General features: G+C 42.3%; 1 protein-coding gene across 1 annotated transcript in view; it reads left to right on the top strand.

Moving 5' to 3' along the window:
- LOC113443188 (integrin alpha-7) overlaps window positions 1–19291 on the top strand; it is a 76242-nt gene that overhangs the window by 34523 nt on the left and 22428 nt on the right. Inside the window, 8 exon segments of the mRNA XM_087923181.1 lie at window positions 423–550; window positions 3369–3448; window positions 5781–6036; window positions 6783–6905; window positions 12469–12676; window positions 12883–12936; window positions 12938–13071; window positions 14120–14208. Of these exon segments, the coding sequence (XP_087779307.1) occupies window positions 423–550; window positions 3369–3448; window positions 5781–6036; window positions 6783–6905; window positions 12469–12676; window positions 12883–12936; window positions 12938–13071; window positions 14120–14208 (1072 nt within the window).

Raw genomic sequence — 19291 nt, 5'->3', positions numbered from 1 at the left:
TATTTTCTTTCGATCCTGCAGATCTGATGCCCCGTTTTCTCCTTTTATTCGATGCTTCTTTCTGCCTTAATCTCTTTCCATTATGCCGTACTTTTTTTCTTCTTAAAAACAAAAACCAACACCATCTGCTTTTTGTTATTAAAAATAATCCAGTGCAATAGGATACAAGATGCAAAGAATAAAACCGTGAAGAATAGATAGTTGGCAAAATTACAAGAGGTTTAAGAAACCATTTTATGAGACAAGGACCAAAATGCTAGCCCACGTTCAGCGAAAGCCTTGACTGAAGAATGAAATGCTTCGCTTAGCATGCCACAGCCGTCCAGATGCAGAGCAGTCAGTAAAAAGCCCACCTGTCCACCCATCTTTGCTCCTTCCCATCTTCTTCTGGTCCCTCTAACTTTCTCCTCCATTTCTTTCAGGCTGTTGGTGGGAGCACCACAGGCTACCGCATTGCCTGATCAACAGGCCCAAAGAACAGGTGGCTTATATGCCTGTCCTTTGACCTACGGAACTAAGGACTGCGAGCGCGTGCCCATTGATGAGGGAGGTATGGAACAGTATGGTTAAATTGGGGTGAATATGAACCCTTCCTTCCACATAGCAACATTCCTTCTCCAATTCGGATCAGGCTTAAACTGGAGTCAGTTCGGAATCTGGGTTGTCTGTGACAGAAGGGGACAACTTGCCATGTAAATTAACTTGCTGTGGCCATATCCGGTGGTGGGGTTCAAATTTTTTACTACCAGTTCTGTGGGCGTGGCTTGGTGGTGTGGCAGGGGAAGGATACTGCAAAATCCCCATTCCTTTCCCACCCCACTAACCTGCTTTCCAGCTCCGTTCTCCTGTGCAGGGCAACAAAAGAAGACCCAGCCTATCAGCTGGGACTCAGGAGGGAGAGAATAGATGGGGGCGGGGCCAGTCAGGGGTGGGATTTGCCGGTTCTCCGAACTACTCAAAATTTCCACTACCAGTTCTCCAGAACTGGTCAGAACCTGCTGAATACCACCTCTGGCCATACCGCTGCAGGGCAACTCGTCATGGGAAAACTTGCTATGGGAAAATACATGCGGATTAACTCAAAGACTTTACACTGGAAATCATGGAAATGATGTTGAAGAAACCATAGTGGATAACATTTATCATGACTGTAGCGAGTCGCCCTGTGGTGAGTTGGCCATAGTGAGATGGCCTCAGCAAGTTGGCTACGGCAAGTTGTCCCATTCTGATCGCAGACAATTCAGATTGACAAGACAACCCTGTGGTGAGATGGCTGCACCAGACTGGCTAGAGTGAGATGGCCAGGGTGAGCTGGCCATGGTGAGATGGTCACACCGAATTGGCTGGGGCGAGTTATCCTAAATCCATCTGCGATTCCTCCTGAGTTTACTAAACAGTAAGCACAGAATTTTTTTCAGCCAGTGTAGAGCCTGTGGACCAAACCACATGATAATAAAATGTTAAACATGCAGAAAGTCTCAGTTCCTAGATAAACATAAGTCACTTCGCCAGCTAGACTCTTCTAAATGTATTGGATTTCAATTCCCCTGGCCATCTGTCTAGGTCAGGGGTGTCAAACTGGCGGCCTGCAGGCCAGATGTGTCATGTGCAAACCATGCCCACCCCAGCTCCGCGAAGGGAAAAAACATTACGTGATGGCATTGTGATGCCGTGAGTTTGACACCCATTACCTAGGTGTTGGGAAGGTGGGATCAACACATCAGGAGATTATCATCATGGTGGGGAACGTGGCCATTTGCAGCATTGAAAGCTTTTATCAAAACGACGAAAGCAGGACCTCATCATCATGATACAAGCCCCACCCTTTTTGTATGAGATCATGACAAAAGGGGTGGGACGTGCATCACAGTAGGACAAGGTTGTCAAATTCATGGTGTCACGTTGCCATCATATGACGTTTTGCGGCATTTACCTCCTTCGCAGAGTTGGGTTGGGCATGGCTTGGGCATGACGCATCCAGCCTGCGGGCTGCCAGCTTGACACCCCTGAAGTAGGACAACCCTGTTTTCATCATCCGTCCTCTTGACTTTTTGGAAGCCACCTCTCTCTGCCCAGGGGTGCCTCTGTTGGGAAGCATGGTTAAAATATGTGATTTCCAGAGCAGCTAGTTTGATTGCTTCCTGGCAATTTGCATTTCTTTAAAAAGAAAAAGCTCAGCTGCATTAGCCTCAGTATGTGCTCTAGGGGGCAATTTCTTGCTGACCTGTGTTACTCATGAGGTGATGATGAAGAACGGTCATGGAGCTGATGATTGGTCCTGATTGGGCATCTTTCCAGCATAGAATCTTGCCCTACTGCCTCATTCTGGTTTCTCATTGCATTGTCCGAAATGTTCCCAGGCGGGTACATTCCCCTGCAGTGATAGAGGGGCATTTTTGCAGTTGTGTAAGTGCAGGTGTAATTTAGAATTAGAATTAGAATTCTTTTATTGGCTAAATGTGATTGGACACACAAGGAATTTGAAGAGGAGCAAGGAAGCTGGGAGGGAGATTAACTTTTTATCCCATGCTGCATATACATGGTCTAAATTGCTCCTCTTAAAGTGCTTCAAACTCATGGGAGAACAGATACATTTTCTTCTGTCTAGCTCAAGCATCCTCAAACTTGGCAAATTTAAGACTTGTGGACTTCAACTCCCAGAATTCCTGAGCTAACATGACTGGAGGAGGAATTCTGGGAGTTGAAGTCCACAAGTCTTTAACCTGCCAAGTTTGAAGACCCCTGGTCTAGCTAATAAAAACCTTGGTGGAATTGGATACAGAAGAGAGTTAAAGCCCCATTTCTGTAACTGTGATCCAAATCAGAGCCACACAGCTCAATCAAAGAAATTGAGATTGTTTAATGGGTAGTGCTGTGTGTGTCTGTATAATATTTTTCAAGGAAGAATTAAAGGAAAAATGCTGCAAAATCCATTTAATTTGATCCTAAGGATAGGATCCTAAGGATTATTTGATCCTCATATCTTCCTAAACATGACACTCTTCCATTTAAGATAGTGCCTTTCCTCTTCTCTTTGATGGAGGTGCAACGTATCACCCTTCACACTTCATGTAGTCAGGGTGAAACCTATCTAGATCCCATTAGTTGCTCAAGGTAGCCATTTCTGGTCACTGGGAACTTCCCTCCTTGGCTATTTTGGCAATTTAAACTATCATATTTTTTTTTGACAACCCACAGATTAAAAAAAATTTTTTAACATGACTATTTGTCTGTGCCTTAGCCACTCTTGTATTTGTTGCAATTTGTTGTATCATATAAAGCAAAGATCAAGTCCTCTGTGCCCCAGTAACACAGGGTCAAATAATTTTCCCTCCTTAATATCTCTCCATTTCTTTCCCACTTTGCAGTTGACCTGAAGAAGGAGAGCAAGGAGAACCAATGGCTGGGTGTTACTGTCAACAGCCAAGGCCCCGGAGGAAAGATTGTGGTCAGTGGCCATGACTGGATGGGTGGGTGGTCATTCTGTTTAACCTCTTTGGTTCTGGCCAAGTAACCTAACAGGGTCCAGCCTGGTGTGGCTAAGTTATATAAATCTGAGTTTATGAGGAGGCAGCATGCTCAGCTAAAGAGACTTAGAGAGCTGTTCCAGCTACGTCATGTGGATCGGTGGGGAATTGAGAAATCCGAACAGACAGATTTCAAATGGATTGTGATGGTTGAAGAATGAAGTTGGGGAAGATAAAATTAGAGAGAAAGCTTTTCCTGTGTTCACGCAAGTGAAATTGTGCTTAGTATTCTGGATGAAAGGAAGCTCCTTTATACTGCAATCACCTTTTCACACTGTTGTGGAATAAAATTATATAAACATATCCCAACGCTATGTCCTTGTTCTCTCTGCATGGCTGAAACTAGAATGCAACAGGGAGGTTAAAGAAACCTATTTACTTTGGAAACATCGTACAACTCAAGCAGTCTAATATGTTAATATGTTGTCTTCCTAGAAAGACTTTAAAATCAAAATACACGTTAAGAAAATCCTTTCCCATCCTAACACTGTCCAGATATTTTCCCAGAATTCTTAAGGCTAACTTTCTGGACTTAAGATTTCAACACACTACATGGACATTATGCTGGGAAAGCTAGAATATAAGTATCTGGCTGATTTTTTAAAAAATGGAGCAGGGTTGGTCTGTGTTAATATTTGAAATACCAGGGATATAGGCTAGACTAAGAAGTTTTTAAAAATACAAGAAGACGACAGTTGCAAAACATTTCTAGGTTGTCAGGAAAAAAGCCACATCCATGAAGGTATAGACAAGTCAAGCTTGGTTAAAAAGAAATGATCACTTGAAATAGCTACTCACATTGCCATTGCCTGTAAAAATATCAGCTCAGATGAATAATAAAAAATCCTTATGTCAATAATTCTTGGTTAAGTTGGGTAGGTATTGAAATTAAATAAATCAATTAAATCCTCACTTCATATAGAAAGCTGCTGACAGGTCTGTGGGGTAGACTCTCCTTTTGCATTGATTTAATAATATTAGTTAGGGACAATTCATACAGTGTATCAGGGCATCATCTGAGGAGTTTCATGGACTATTGTTTATGCTTAGATTTATGCATTTATGCATATTATTTCTTAGATTTATGCATTTATCATCTAATGACTCTAGGTGGCTCAGAACAATCCATAAAACATAGTGAAGACCAAAGATATTTTCCCCAACCCCTGTTTGGATTATGATTTTCTACATAAAAGATTGGGGTGGGTTCTTTGTGGTAGGAACTGCATCTTCTGGGCTTCACTGGTAAACAGGACCTGACTTGTAGACTTCAGCTTTCAGCTCCATCTGTTGATTCCAGGAACCATGAGCACATTTTTCAAGTATAGTTCTAACTTATCACATTCCTAGGAAGACTTTGGCTTATGGCATACTTGCCATTCATAGCGTGGTACCTTCCAGGAAAGAATTCATATCATTTTTAGTCATGTTTAAATCCATTCACAAAGTGACAAATTTGTCACAGGTATTTCACAGGTATTTCTTCATGATGTCCATGAAGTGGGTCTGAATATACAGTACATACCACTCTAGTCAGGATGTGTGGGCTAAGGTGTACGTTATACTTTGGGCCTCCTGAGCAATTATAGGAAAAGAAAATGCAATTTACTAGTGCTTTCAATTTGTGTTTCTATCCATCCATCAATTAAAATAGCATTAGCTTTTTCATCACTGAAGCAATCTCAGAATGAGTTTTAGCCCTTGTTAACTTGTCAAAATGTTTAAATCTTGTCTCGGAATTGTCCCTGTTATCTGTTTTGTGCATGTTTTCATATATATATTTAAATCTGTAATTCACATTTTGGCTATTATTTGATAATTATCATGCCTTGCTTGGAGCTTCCCTACCTCTAGATCAGGGCTGTCAAACTCCCAGCCCATGGGCCAGATGTGTCATGCTGTGGCCACGCCCTTGCCCGGTTTAGAGAAGGGGGGAAAAGTCCCGATATGTCACATGATGCTGCCTGATGCCATGAGTTTGACACCCCTGCTCTAGATAATGTTACCTCAGAAAGGATGGTTAAAAGTAGAACCATGTTAACAGCTCTTCCCTATTGCTTAGACACTACAAAAGAGGCTTATGGCATAAACCCCACTCAAGGTACATTCCAGGGAAGTCCATGAGCTCTCCTGTGTTATACCTTTGATAAGACTATAGGCCTTCTACAACTGGTGTTTGTTTCAGAGTCTAGAGGCCTCACATACTTTCTAACCCTCTCTGCCCTGTCTCTTTTCTCCTCCCATGAATCCCAGACCTGCGCTCACTTATATGAAGCACGCAACCGTGTGAACGAGTCCCTGGAGACGAGGCACGTGATTGGCCGCTGTTACGTACTCAGTGAGGGGCTGCAAGTGGCCGATGAACTGGATGGTGGCGAGTGGAAATTCTGTCAAGGGCGTGAACAGGGGCACGAACGCTTTGGTTACTGCCAGCAGGGAATAGCCACGGGCTTCACTGCAGATAGGCATTACATCCTCTTTGGGGCACCTGGCACATACAACTGGAAGGGTAAGCCTTTGCTTTCAACAAAGAATATTATTAAGTCAGGTAGTCCCGACCCACATCTTGGCAGGCAGCTCAATCATACTGTACCCCCCCATTAGAAGCTGCAGATATTTCCCCGCCCCCCCCAAACAAATAGGATGGCTGTGGGTACCATTCATGCCCTCATCAATTGGTACCCAAATCTGGGAATATGTCCTCCTAAGTGACTTATAGGAAGCCCATGGAGGAGGGGGGGCAGTTTCTGTATTTTCTATACTGAATGGCACTGGATGGGTGTATCTCCTGCAGGGATTGTGTGGAGGGTTTTCAAGTCTAATGCATGGCCTCTGAAGGATCAGACCTTCCCAACATGACCAGTATAGGCAGGAGTATTCTGCTGTGCCAGAAAGAGCAGATCATGGGCCCAATCACCACAGCACAGCACAGCACAGCACAGCTGCTGCAAAGACAAGCTAAATCCCAGGATCTTTCATGGAACCAATGGGCTTGTGACAAGCAAATCTAAGCTCCTAGGAAATGCTCATTGTGTCTTCGGCTCTTTGCCCCCAGCATTATTCTAGAGGGCTCCTTTTAAACCTCTGCCCAGATCCTCACTGTAAATTTGTGACAAGCGGTTGCCTCTTCCATCACCCGCTACAGAAGGACAAATCAGAACAACACTCTTGCTTTCCTACTATCCTGCAAGACTGGCCATTTTCTCCAATGTCTCCCTCACTCTGCCCATCATTAACCAGTGTTTGGTTTGGCAGGGACCATACGGGTAGAGCTGAGTGTCTTGGATTTCAGTCACTACGACGATGGGCCGTATGAAGCCGGGGGAGAAAAGGACCAGGATCCCTCGCTCATCCCCTTGCCAGCTCACAGCTACCTCGGTACGGGGTTGTGCCCAGCAGGCCAAACACTACAGAGCAATCAGACAGGCCATAACAGGGCAGGGTGTTTGGGAGGTGGGGGGGGGACGGGAAGCAAAAAATTCACCTGGGGGGAGAACTAAAGACTGGCCAATAAACATCATCCCAAACTCAGTTTTGATTGGAAGAATAAATTTCACTTGTAACAAGCATGCTATCTCGTTCTTTGGACCTGGGCAGTCCCATCCCTGGGAAGCAGAATTGTTTGATCAGCAACGATAATGTGCCCTGGGTCATAACTGGGGGCCAACCAGATGACAGTGTGTGAGCACAACCCAAGCCCTGGAAGTCTCCTGCCCGATGCTCTGTGGTGTTTCTCTGCCTGGGCGCTGAACTTTCTCATACCGCTAACCATCTCTCTCTCTCCTCTCTCTCTCTCTCCTTCCATTGGCCTTGCAGGGATATTGTTTGTGACAAACATTGATAGCTCAGACCCTGATCAGTTGGTCTATAAAACGCCAGATACCAGCGAACGGGTCCCCGGGACTGTTGGAGACGTAGCCCAGAATAGCTACTTAGGTTTGTAAGGTGTTGGTGTGCCCGTCTCCGTGATTTCTGCCTCTTCCTCCCCACTATTATTTTTAGCTAGTGCCTGTTGTTCTCCCCTTCTGTTGTGTTTTGTCGTTTCCACCTTCTCTGCCTCCCGCAAATACATGGCAATCGAACTCTCAAGTCCTGCTACTTTCAACCAGCAGAGGGTGTCAGTCCCAGCTCCCACTGCAGCTCTAACTGTAAAAGAACAGGAATCTTTATCGTGGTTTTTTTTTTTTTTTTTAAACAGGCTGCTATAACAGGGAGCCTATGGCTAAGGAGAGTGGATCTGGGAAAAGCAGTTCAGTAAATAGCTTAATAATGACTGATCAGCTTTCCCAGTGCAGCCTGTTTCGATAGGGATTGTCACCACTAATAGGGGCTCAAGAATATCGCAGTTACAAAAATGGAAGGTTGTGGTTTTTTTTAATGTTGGAAAAGAGTTGGTAGAGAAATGCCACATTATTTTGATCTGCTTCCAAAGGCTATATTGGATATTATCTGGAGTTTAAGGAGCATAAACTTCTGGGCTCAAAATACGTTATGATACGTAATCACCATCTGCATGCTTCCATTGTATGTCGCAGTCATGTGCTTTAGTTTGAACTACGTCAGTGCATTTGACATTGTGTGTGTAAATGTGTGTGAGAGCTGTGAGAGGTAGGAATGTGACCAGGTGTGTGTATCTGTAGGGTGGGGGGGAGAAGGTAATCAGGAGCATTCATGGAGGAGTAAAAAAAAAATCAAGACTAGATGAAGACCCACCCCTTTTTTTACATGTGCCATATATGTATTGCATGTAAAAAAGGCCAGAGATTAATTCTCATAGTTGTGGCTACCATCTTGACTTTTTTTGACACCTCCTGTTCACCCTATGGACTTTCCTGGATGCAATCATCTGGAAGATGCAGTCTTTCCAGCCTGATAATTTTCAGATGCTATGGACCCCATCTTTCAGCCGACATACCCGAGAGTCACCAAGATGGAGAATCATGGCAGCAAGCTCTGAAAGGATGGACAAAATCTATGTAGGCAGATGGAACATGGGCACAGTGGTTCCGCCCTCCTAACATTACCATTAACTCCCAGACAGATCAGAGTGAAAACATCTCATCTGTCTGGTGTAGCTGCCATACCAGTGGGACTGTTGAGACTGCATCTTGACTTAGTAAGAAGTCTTTGCAGGATTGTGGTCTGCTAATCAGTTGGTCCTGACTCCAGTTGAACTGCCAGGTGGGGCTATTTCGGGACGTGATGTGTCAGGCATGAACAACCAGAACCACAAGTGCAGAGTTCAGTCTAACTACTTTATTATATTCTACCAATAATGCCTATAACTGCAGTGGCTCAGCGCTTAAGATGCTGGGCTTGTCAGCTGGAAAGCCAGCAGCCCAGGTTTGAGACCTGAGCATCACGCGATGGGATGAGCTATTGTCCTAGCTTTAGCGCCTGCTAATTTAGTAGTTTGAAAGCATGCAAATGCAAGTAGGTAAATAGGTACCACTTCGGAGGGAAGGTAACAGCGCTCTGTGATGTCATGTAGGCCACATGACTGCAGAAATGTCTTCAGATAGCATTGGCTCAATGACCCTGAAACAGATTAGCACTGCCCCCTGTAGTTACAAGGACTAATGGAGTAAAATGGAGATGTCTTTACCTTTACCTTTTTACTTACCGTATATTAGAGGAACCTCTCCAGACTGGTAGCTCTCCCTTGGGAACAATTCGATAAGACTCCAAGGAACTTGGGGTGTGGGGAGGTCAATCCTAACCCTTTTACGGTTGCACAGAGACTCCAGGCTAAATCCGTGCTTGATCCCTCCTCCCTGTCAAGCTGGGTTCCTCTCGACTGATGTAAAGAAGGTTGGCAATTCTGGATGATTAGTTCTTGAACCCAGAACTGGCTGTGACTCTAGTGGTGGTTTGGATGGTATTCCTCCTACAGGTCTATATACAGATATTCAGGATGCTCTTTGGCTTCATATTGATGCTGGAGATGCATGCGATGCCAGTGACTAGAAGCACCAGGACACAGGTTTATCTGTAAATCATCTCTGGCTGTTTCCAGATGGAGCTAATCTGATTTTAGCAGTGCACCTGCTGCTCCCAAGTTGGATGACTGTAATGTTATCTATGTGACAGTCCTTATTTGTTGATGCAGAGCACTGATGGGCAGCAGGGGAGCTTGGAAATGGGTGCAGGTGACTCTGGTTCTGAGAGCTCGGTATCGATTGAATACTGGTCCCAATTTTTAATGTGCTAATGCTATTTATCATTGGAGCATGTGGGTCATACTCTATACCAGAACCAATCCTTTGGGAAAAATATCCAAGGGGGCTGAATCTGTTTTTTTATTTTATTTAGAAAACGGCTAAAGACCTACATACGTTCTTGCTGTATTTTTGGAGTGTATTTTTATATGCTTTATATAAAATGCCTCCTTGTTTCCCTTGGCAGCCCTGAGACTTGAGTGGCCTTGTCCAAGTTGATATATAAATTTCTACATTTTTGATAACAGTATTTAAGGCGGCCTTAGCACGGATACTTTAATGCCGTTTAATTTGTGATTTCATTGTTGGAAACTAACCTGAGTGCTGTGAAGTGGTATGGCAAAATGTGAATAAATAAGAAAGATGAATTTTTATTTGGAACCAAACAAAATAGGTGGCCAAGTGCCTCATTAAGATGTCTTGTCTGCTTAAGAGAGAAAAACATTAATTTACAACAGAACAGCTAGTGATCAGTGTTTAAGTTGAGGTGTTTATTTATTTGATTTTCCTCCTGCCTTTCTTTCAGGAACTCAAATGGGCATTCATAGTGGTCCCCTCCCCTATTTCCCCATTAATAATAACCCTGTAAGGTAGGTTGGATAGAGAGTGATAGGTTTTGAATCATAAAGAAAACTCTGGTGGCTGGATGGGGAGAATGACTAGAATGAGAGGCAGCTTGGTCTAGTAGTTAAGGCGCCCCAAGCTAAAAATTAGAAGACTGTAAGTTCCAGTCTCACCTTAGGCATGAAAGACAGATGGGTTAATTTGGACCAATCATTTTCTCTCAGCCCAACTCACCTCACAGAGGGGTTGTTCTGGGGAAAATAGGATGAAGAAGCATTAGGTATGTTCTCTGCTTTGAGTTATTTATAAAAACAAAGGCAGGTTAAAAAATAAAATAAAATAAAAACCTTGGTCTCTATCATTCCTATTCCAAGGGACTAGGGCAGGAAGAAAAGTTTGCTTGGGCAAATTGGTTCTGTGATAGTTTAGGAGCAAATGGAGCTAAGATTTTGGGACAGTCTACCTGCTGATCTAGCAGAAACTGATATGAACAGCAACTACTGATCTAGTAAAATTGGAATTTGCTAATTTTGATCAGCATTCCACCTGCTTTGCAACTAAAGGCATTTTAAATATTTTTTGAAACTGAAGTCTATGGTGGTCTGATTTAGGTTGGAACTGCCAAAGCAAAGAAAAGGACCCATTTTCTGTCTCCCTTTTGCTCCGTATCCACTACAGAGAGATGCAAATGAGAAAATGACCAAGTAACATCATCAGTGATAGGAGACAAACCCAGCTCTCTTCTAGCACTGAGGTTGTTACCTTGCTGGGTAGTGAAACATCTGTAAGCAAACAATCAAGCTTAGAGAGCACCAAAGACTACAAATATTCTCTTCTATCGGTAACATGTTTTGCTATATTTTGAATAAAGTCACCAATTTAGTATGACCATTTCTCCCTCATCCCACTCTCTCAATCACGGGGAAATATTACATAATATTCTGTTGTTGGGATCATCTTCCGATAAAGTAGACCATAGGCCCCACATTTTATGCTACAACAAAATTCCTGGACTTTTAAGTTGCCACAAGATCATGCTACTGTATTCCATTTCCAGATGAACCGCAGGCTCTTTCCTGGGAATGAGCTGAAAAGACAAATTTCTCTCCGTTTCTAGAATAGAAAACTCGGTCTTCTGGGAGATTACCAGGGCATGTATTTCAAGGAGCCCTTGCATTCCTGATCAAGAGCTGTTATTCAAGCCAAAAACGCTCTCAGTCCCTTGGGAGCGGGAAACGACAACAAAAAACGGCCAAGAGAGACTCTAATCAGACTGCAGAGCCTATAAAGTTTGCCTGCCGTTTTCAGAATGGAATGTTTTTTGTTTTAAAAGAGGTTTCCCTCTCTAAATTCTCCTCTTCCTTGGCCTCTGTAGCATCAGTAAAAGCAACCTCTTCTTCTTTCCTTCTTGGTCCTTAAGATGTTGTGTTTCCTGCTGTTCTAGTTTTAAAGTATTGATTTCCCTCCTCTTCCCAAAGAAGTCTTTATATATTCTGGCATGCTTAGTGGGAAGGGAGACAAAACTAGGGAAATGAAGTGACCCTTTTCCTTAATGTAGCTCCCAAAGAGGAAGAACGGTACCCTTCACCAATCTTATTACTGTGGTGTAATAGGGGAGTAGCACTGTTGGCACTGATATATTTTTCTGCTGGCGGATAACAGTTTAATTCAGCCACCGGGAAGAGCCATGTGCCACAAAGGATAAAGGAAAATAGTTGTAAAGCAGAAGAGGCATCTTCCATTCTCTAGCGAGTTCCACTGTGTAGAGTCACTTTAAATTGCCATTTTGTGCAACACCGAAGCTTAGGTTCTAAAACCAAATCTAAAGATTGGTTTGTTTAAAAAAAGAAGATGATTCAAAGACCTCAGGTATGATTTTGGTGGCTTTCCTTCTCCGAACAATTCAGGAACAAGAATGTCAACCAGTTGAAAGTAGGCCTTGTGATGTTTATGAGTGGTGTATGCCCGTGAGCATGACGGTGTGTGCATGTTTGTGCATTGACATATTAAGTCTAGAACTGGTATTGGTACCAATATTGAGAGCTCATGAACTGATAGCTTGTCTTATAAGTTTTGGAATGAAAATTCTGGAAATATGGTGTTAATGCCCGGTAACACCTCTTTCTCAAATGACAAAGTACTCCTTCCTCCATTTCCAGGTTTTTCTATAGACTCTGGAGTAGGGATAACCAAGAAGAATGAGCTGAGCTTTGTAACGGGGGCACCCCGAGCAAATCATATTGGATCCGTGGTGATCCTGCATCAAGACAACTTTAACCGCTTAGTGCCTAAGGTTATCCTCTCAGGGGAGAAACTGGCTTCGTCCTTTGGCTACTCTCTGGCTGTAGTAGATCTCAATCATGACGGGTAAGTAATGTGGGAGGAAGAGAAAAGGCTTTTTGCTCCATGCTCTGTTTGATGTTCTACTCTGGTCGCACAATGGATGGTCCATTGCCTTGTCTAACCCAAATACACAAGAGTACACAGTGGGACACTGTTGGACCAGGGCTTTTGAAAAGCCATCGGAGGAAGAGAGCAAGAAGTGAGCTACACTTACATATTGTTTCTTTTAGATGGATGGACTTGGTGGTTGGAGCACCAAACTTCTTTGATAGAAAGGAACGAATCTGCCGTCTATGTTTACATCAACCAGGCAGGGCGCTGGGAAAACATCCTCCCCATTCGCCTCAATGGCACCTCTGACTCCCTGTTTGGCATCACAGTGGGTGCCATTGGGGATCTCAATCAAGATGGCTTTCAAGGTGAGATTCTTGAACTTCTGATGGGCATGAACCCTTCGGTTGGTTCCACATGGGCTACCTGTGAATTTGAGTTAAGGTTGGGGGGAATTCTGGGGGGCCAAGCAAAATATGATAAGAACAGGTGACAGAATGTAAGTTTTTAGTTATCACCCTGAAACAAGATCTAACATGGGGGGCAAATACTTTAGCCCTAGAAAAAAAGGCTCATCAACAACTGTATTTTTTAAGACTTTTAAGATCACAACAACTGCCAGAGAGTCTGTTGGTTGCCTTTTATCGAAGCTCTATAGAGAACATTTTATCTTATTGCCTCTGTGTGTGGTTTAGGAGTTGTACAGAGGCGGAGAAAAGGGCACTCCAAAGAGTGATAAAAAGGGCACAAAAGATCAGCGGATGTTCTCTCCCCTCATTGGAGGATTTGTATAACGTGGGATGTAGAAGGAAGATACAAAAGATCTTGAGAGACCCTCCGCATCCAGGCCACTCGTTGTTTGAGATCCTACCATCAGGAAGACAATATAGAGTGCTGAAAGCCAGGACAAGTAGATTTAAACATAGCTTTTACCCAAGTGCTGTGATCAGGTTAAATGCAGAGTTATAAATCTGGTGGTCTTAACATATATATATCCTGGTTGTACAGTTTTTAACTGTTATTTGTTTTAATTTGTTTTACATCGTTATTTGTATATGTCTTTTGGTGTTGTTCAGTTGTATGTTGTGAAAGAGCACCTTATTTCGTTGTTCTCAGGTTTCTGAGTACAATGACAATAAATTTATCTATCTATTTATCTATCTATCTAAAATATGCGTGCTTGGAAGCAAGCCTCTGAGGATCGGGGGGACAAAATTTCAAAGCCTGTGTGTAGGAGAGTATTGAGTGACTCTTGGGATAGAAAGAGAACCATTAGAGAAGTACACATGTATGAGAAGGGAAAATAGAAGAGAGACAATATCTGTCTTACAAGTTCCAGTGCAAGCTAGCAATATAATTACAATTGCTACGAGGTGCGGTTCTTACTTCTCTCTGCCCCAATTTCCTTCTTTCCAGATTTTGCAGTTGGAGCACCACTGGATGGTGATGGGAAAGTCTACATCTATCATGGCAGTAACTTGGGAATTGTGACAAAACCTGCTCAGGTCAGTTGCCTTTCCAGTTAATTAAATGATTGAGAAATGCTACATCTTTATGATCTGCCTTGGCTCTACCTAGATAGAAAATGAGGAAAATTATCTTGATAATAACGTGGAGCAACCATTGCCTAAGACAGAGGTTCTCAACAGGGATTTAGGGCCCTCTTAGGGGTCTTAGAATATTTCAGGAGGGCCACTGGTGAAAAACATACAATGCAGTCTCAGCATGTGCCAAGGGGGACGCAGAAAAACTATGACTGTATTATTAAATATTGTCTTCTTGATATCAGAAAATGCACCAGTTACTGGTCATGCGATCTGGAAAGGGAGCCACAGAAGAAAAACAAGGTCAAAAGGGGGGCATGAGTAAAAAAAGGCAAAAAAAAAGTGGAAGCATTTTTTAAGTCCAAAGCAACAAGGTAATGTTTAGAAGCGGCTTTCACAGATACGTCCCTAATCCATTGGAGCGTAAGAAAGGGGAGGAGGTACAGCACAGCCAGATTTGCCAGACCCTGTTATTATAGCTACTATCAATAACAATCATTTAAGCCTTCCTGGGGTGATGGTTTCTTAGTCTACTCTAATTTATCTAGTGGGGCTGACAACAAACATTCCCTTCCCTCTGTTTATCATCATTACGCTCGGTAATGGCGGCGCCCAACTAGGAAGGTGAGGCTCTCGCTCCTGGAGCACTATCTCCCTATAAAACCACCACCTGCACCAGAAATCACTTTTAAAGCTGCCGCCTGCACCAGTAACCGTGAGTAAACCAGAGCCCAAAAAACAAGCCCCCAAACGCTAGATTCTGAAGCCGTGGAGCCCTAATAATGCTGGCGGAGCTCCTGCTAACTGATCTGGAGCCCTCCTCTCCTTCCCCGGAGAAGTGAAGCTCTTTCCATCGAGCCCTATTAACCACACTGGTGGAGCTTTTGAACTGGATCACTTGGAGCCAGCGGAGTGCAAACAGCGTACCTTCATTTAAATCCCTCACACAGCTGATAGAAGTATCTTCCACACCAGACAACATATTTCCATTAATATCCCCCACACAGTTTCCCCGGAGCCACATCGGACAGCTGGCAGGGAGAAACAAGGAGGGAGGAGAAAGCCCTGAGGCTCTTAGGAGCTGAAAGTCACCCTGGACGGGTGGTAAAGGCAGAGGAATGCTTTGGTGGTCGCGAGGAGAAGAGTGTCTCCTCGACTGACCCGAAGAAAACCCCTCCATCCGAACTAAAAAGAGAACTGCCAGCATGGCTAAATCGAAGCCAGGAAGGCAGCTGACAAAGAAGTGAAAAATAAAGGAAAGTTCTTGTAACAGTGTGCTTAGTCTTGGTAAGAATCACTCCAATTTCTGCAGTGGAATTTTCCTTGGAAAGTGGGACTCAAAGGAGGAAAATAGCTGCGATTAACGATCTGGAGTGACTGTCAGATTTAGTTTTTTTAAAAAAAAGATATTGCAACTAGAAGTAACTTTTAAAGTAAAGGACAGATTGGATTGGTTAACCCAAATTTCTGGACTGTATTTTTACTACTACTCAACTTGAAGAACTTTAGGAAACTATTGGAAAACAATCTTATTCAGAGACATATTGATTGTAGTTAAAGTGTTTTAATTCAGCGAGTTTTGCTCTCTTTCAAAAATCCAGCATGCTTTGAACATCTTGTTACAGCCTATTGTTTACAAAGTAATAGCAGCAGCAATCAGAGCAATAAATTCCTCCCACCCAGTAAATCACAGTTGCTAGTAAAACAATTAACCCTTTCCTTGCAGACTCTCAGTACTACCTCATTACTTTAATCAAACACTCATTAATTGATTACCTCAAAACTTACAACTTTTCTACCTCATCACCTATATCAATGATTAGATAATCAATTTCTATTAAATATTTTATTAATGGTTTAATTGATTTATTGTTTTAATTGATTAGTGTGATTAGAGTGTTTAGTGCAAATAGTGTGATTACTGATTAGTTTAAAGGATCAAGATTCGTGTAATTTAATTGATTAGTAAAATCAGTGATTTAGTGAATTTAATTGAACAGTGTGATTAATGTTTAGTGTAATTAATTGATTAGTGATTAGTGTAATTAATTGTTTAGGCTGATTGTTGCTTAGGAAAATTATTTGACTAGAGAGATTACTGCAATTGATTGATTGGTGTGATATTGATTACCCAAAATTGTTCCATTAATTAATTTAATCAACGTACCACCTTAAAAAACCTACCATGCCAAGAAAAAAAATCCAATGCCAAACCACAACCTAAAGAGAAAGTAATCCCCACCAATGAATCACAAGACTCCTGCACATGCCTTAAATGCTACAAAACTCTAAAGGATAATGAAAACTCCATCAAATGTTCTCTATGTAACAAATACTCTCACCATGACTGCTTGGGATTACCCGAGCAAATGATTCAATACCTAGAATCATCCAATGAGTTTCCATATCTCTGCAAATCATGCAGACCCAAACTGGATCTGTTAGAAAGAGTTGGTACCACTGAAACACGAATAACATCCCTTGACACCATAGTAGCATCTCTGGACGCCTTAAAAGAAAGATTATCCAACCTTGAAAAAAAAGACACAATGCAAAAACCTGAACATCCAATAGCTACAAACTACATCTCTACCCAACAACCACAACCCAATCCACAACCCAATCCACAAAAAAACATAAGCTGGACAAATATTGATATCCCAATCCTCATCAGAGAAGCTGTTGAGCGTGAATGGAAACGTCCAAACGCCATCTTATTTGGTCTAGAGGACATCAATGATAATGATGACATCACAACTGTCCGAAACATCATCAGTGATTATCAAGCATCAACCATCTCCTCTGATGAAATACTTGACATTTCCTGCATTGGCCGAGAGCTCAAAAACAGAGACGGCTCTGTGGCCCCATGCTTCTGCAGGGTCATTTGTGAAAATGAATCAAGCAAACGTAAATTCATTTACACTATAAATTCACTTGCCAAAACCAACACCAACCATAAGAACCTCTGTTGTCGCCCTGACCTAACCATACAGCAACGTGCCCGCTCCTGTGTACTCTGCACTGAACTCAAAAAACGTCTAGACAATGGAGAGAAGGACCTGTACATTGACTACCATGCTGACTGTATCAAAAGTAAGTCACACAACCCGCAACTCAGCTTTAACCTTCAACCACAACCCTACCTCATCCAATCCACCATCACCCAAGACTAGGCACGCACGCCCCTAACTACCTCAGTTCCAACTACTGCTGGCCTTAAATGCAAGCTACTCAATGCAAGAAGCCTTGCGAATAAAATACCTGAATTTTTCTTCTTACTAAATATGGCTAAATTCGACATCATATTTGTCTGTGAAACATGGCTCAACGCATCTCTCCCTGACTCCATTACCACAGTAAGAGACTATCATGTTTACCGATCAGATTGTGAAATTCATAGAGGAGGTGGTGTTGCTATCTTCTATAAAAAGTCCTTACACCTGAAAAATATCCAAGTTACCCAGGAGCTTGCTCTTCCTGAGACCCTCATCTGTGAACTATCCTTAAATATCACATTTCGATTCTTACTATGTTACAGAGCACCTGATTATGACATCGAACATGTAAACAAGCTAAATACACTACTAACATGGGCAGCATCCTGCCCATACGCTTTTATCTTTCTTGGTGATTTCAATCTACTTCATATTGACTGGACCCTAAATGAATGTACAACTGAACCCATACACACAACCTTCTACACCGCTGTTACAAATCTGGGACTGGAACAACTAGTAACCAACAACACTAGACTAAACAACTGCCTCGATCTCATCTTCTGCAATAGTTTGAATTTAATTTACAGAATACAAACTAAAGAACCCTTTTTCAGCAGTGACCACAATATGATTGACTTTTGTCTCAAAATACGCCCACACAAAAATCACCACAATGATGTAATCCCCAATTATAACTTCAAAAAAGGCAACTATGATCTTATAGACAACGATCTCTCATCCCTTGATTGGGAATCTCTATTCATTGGATGCAATACTGTTGAAGACCATTACAACATATTTTTACTTGAAGTAAAAAGAGTCATCAAACTATATGTACCAACAACAACTCCCAAAACAAAACAAAAAAAAATTACCCATAACAATAAGGAAACTTCAATCCAAAAAGAGATCACTCTGGCGGAAAAACAAATCTGGTCACGTTGCCAATTTCAAAAGCTGATACAAAAATCTATGCCATCAGATAAAGACTGAATGCACCAATTATCACATTAAACAAGAGGAAAACCTTCTATGCACCAATTCCACCCGCGCTTTTTACAATTTTGTAAACAACAAACTAAAAGACTCAAGGTCCATCCCACCCCTGATAGAACCTAATGGTAAAGACTGCAACGACGACACCATTAAAGCCAACATCTTTAACACATTCTTCAGCTCAGTATTTGTAAACAGCAATGGATCATGCCCAGTATTTCCTATCCGAACCACAGATAACTACAATGATCTAATACATATCGATTTTACAGAAGACAATGTTGAAAAAGCACTACACAATCTAAAACCATCTCTATTGGACCGGATGGAATATGTGCCTCCTTCTTAAAAAAGCTATCCACTGCCATAGCTGAACCTCTAAGCATAATCTTTGAAAAATCTTTCAGGACCATCTCCTTGCCTAACCTATGGTCACAAGCCACGGTCATCCCCATCTTCAAAAAGGGAGACCTCAGCCTAGTTGAAAATTACAGACCAACCTCCTTATGCTGCGTCACCTATAAAGTCATGGAATCAATTATTAACCAATCCATTATCCTCCACTTAGAGGCAAACAACCTACTTTCCAATAAACAATTTGGTTTCAGGAAAAAACTGTCCTGTAATCTGCAACTCTTACACTGCAAAAACATATGGATGACACAACTCGATCAGGGCAAAGCAATAGACGTAATCTACATAGACTTCTGTAAAGCCTTTGATTCAGTGGTACACGACAAACTACTCCTAAAAATAAAATCTTATGGTATCTCTGGACAACTGCATAACTGGTTAGAAGCATTCCTGTCAAACAGACAACAAATGGT

The sequence above is a fragment of the Pseudonaja textilis genome, chromosome 2 (assembly GCF_049901715.1).
Source record: "Pseudonaja textilis isolate UNSWEBS1 chromosome 2, rPseTex1.2, whole genome shotgun sequence".
In the NCBI taxonomy this organism is placed as follows: Eukaryota; Metazoa; Chordata; class Lepidosauria; order Squamata; family Elapidae; genus Pseudonaja; species Pseudonaja textilis.
The sequence above is the reverse complement of the archived record's forward strand: the minus strand, read 5'-3'. Positions and strand labels throughout refer to the sequence as shown.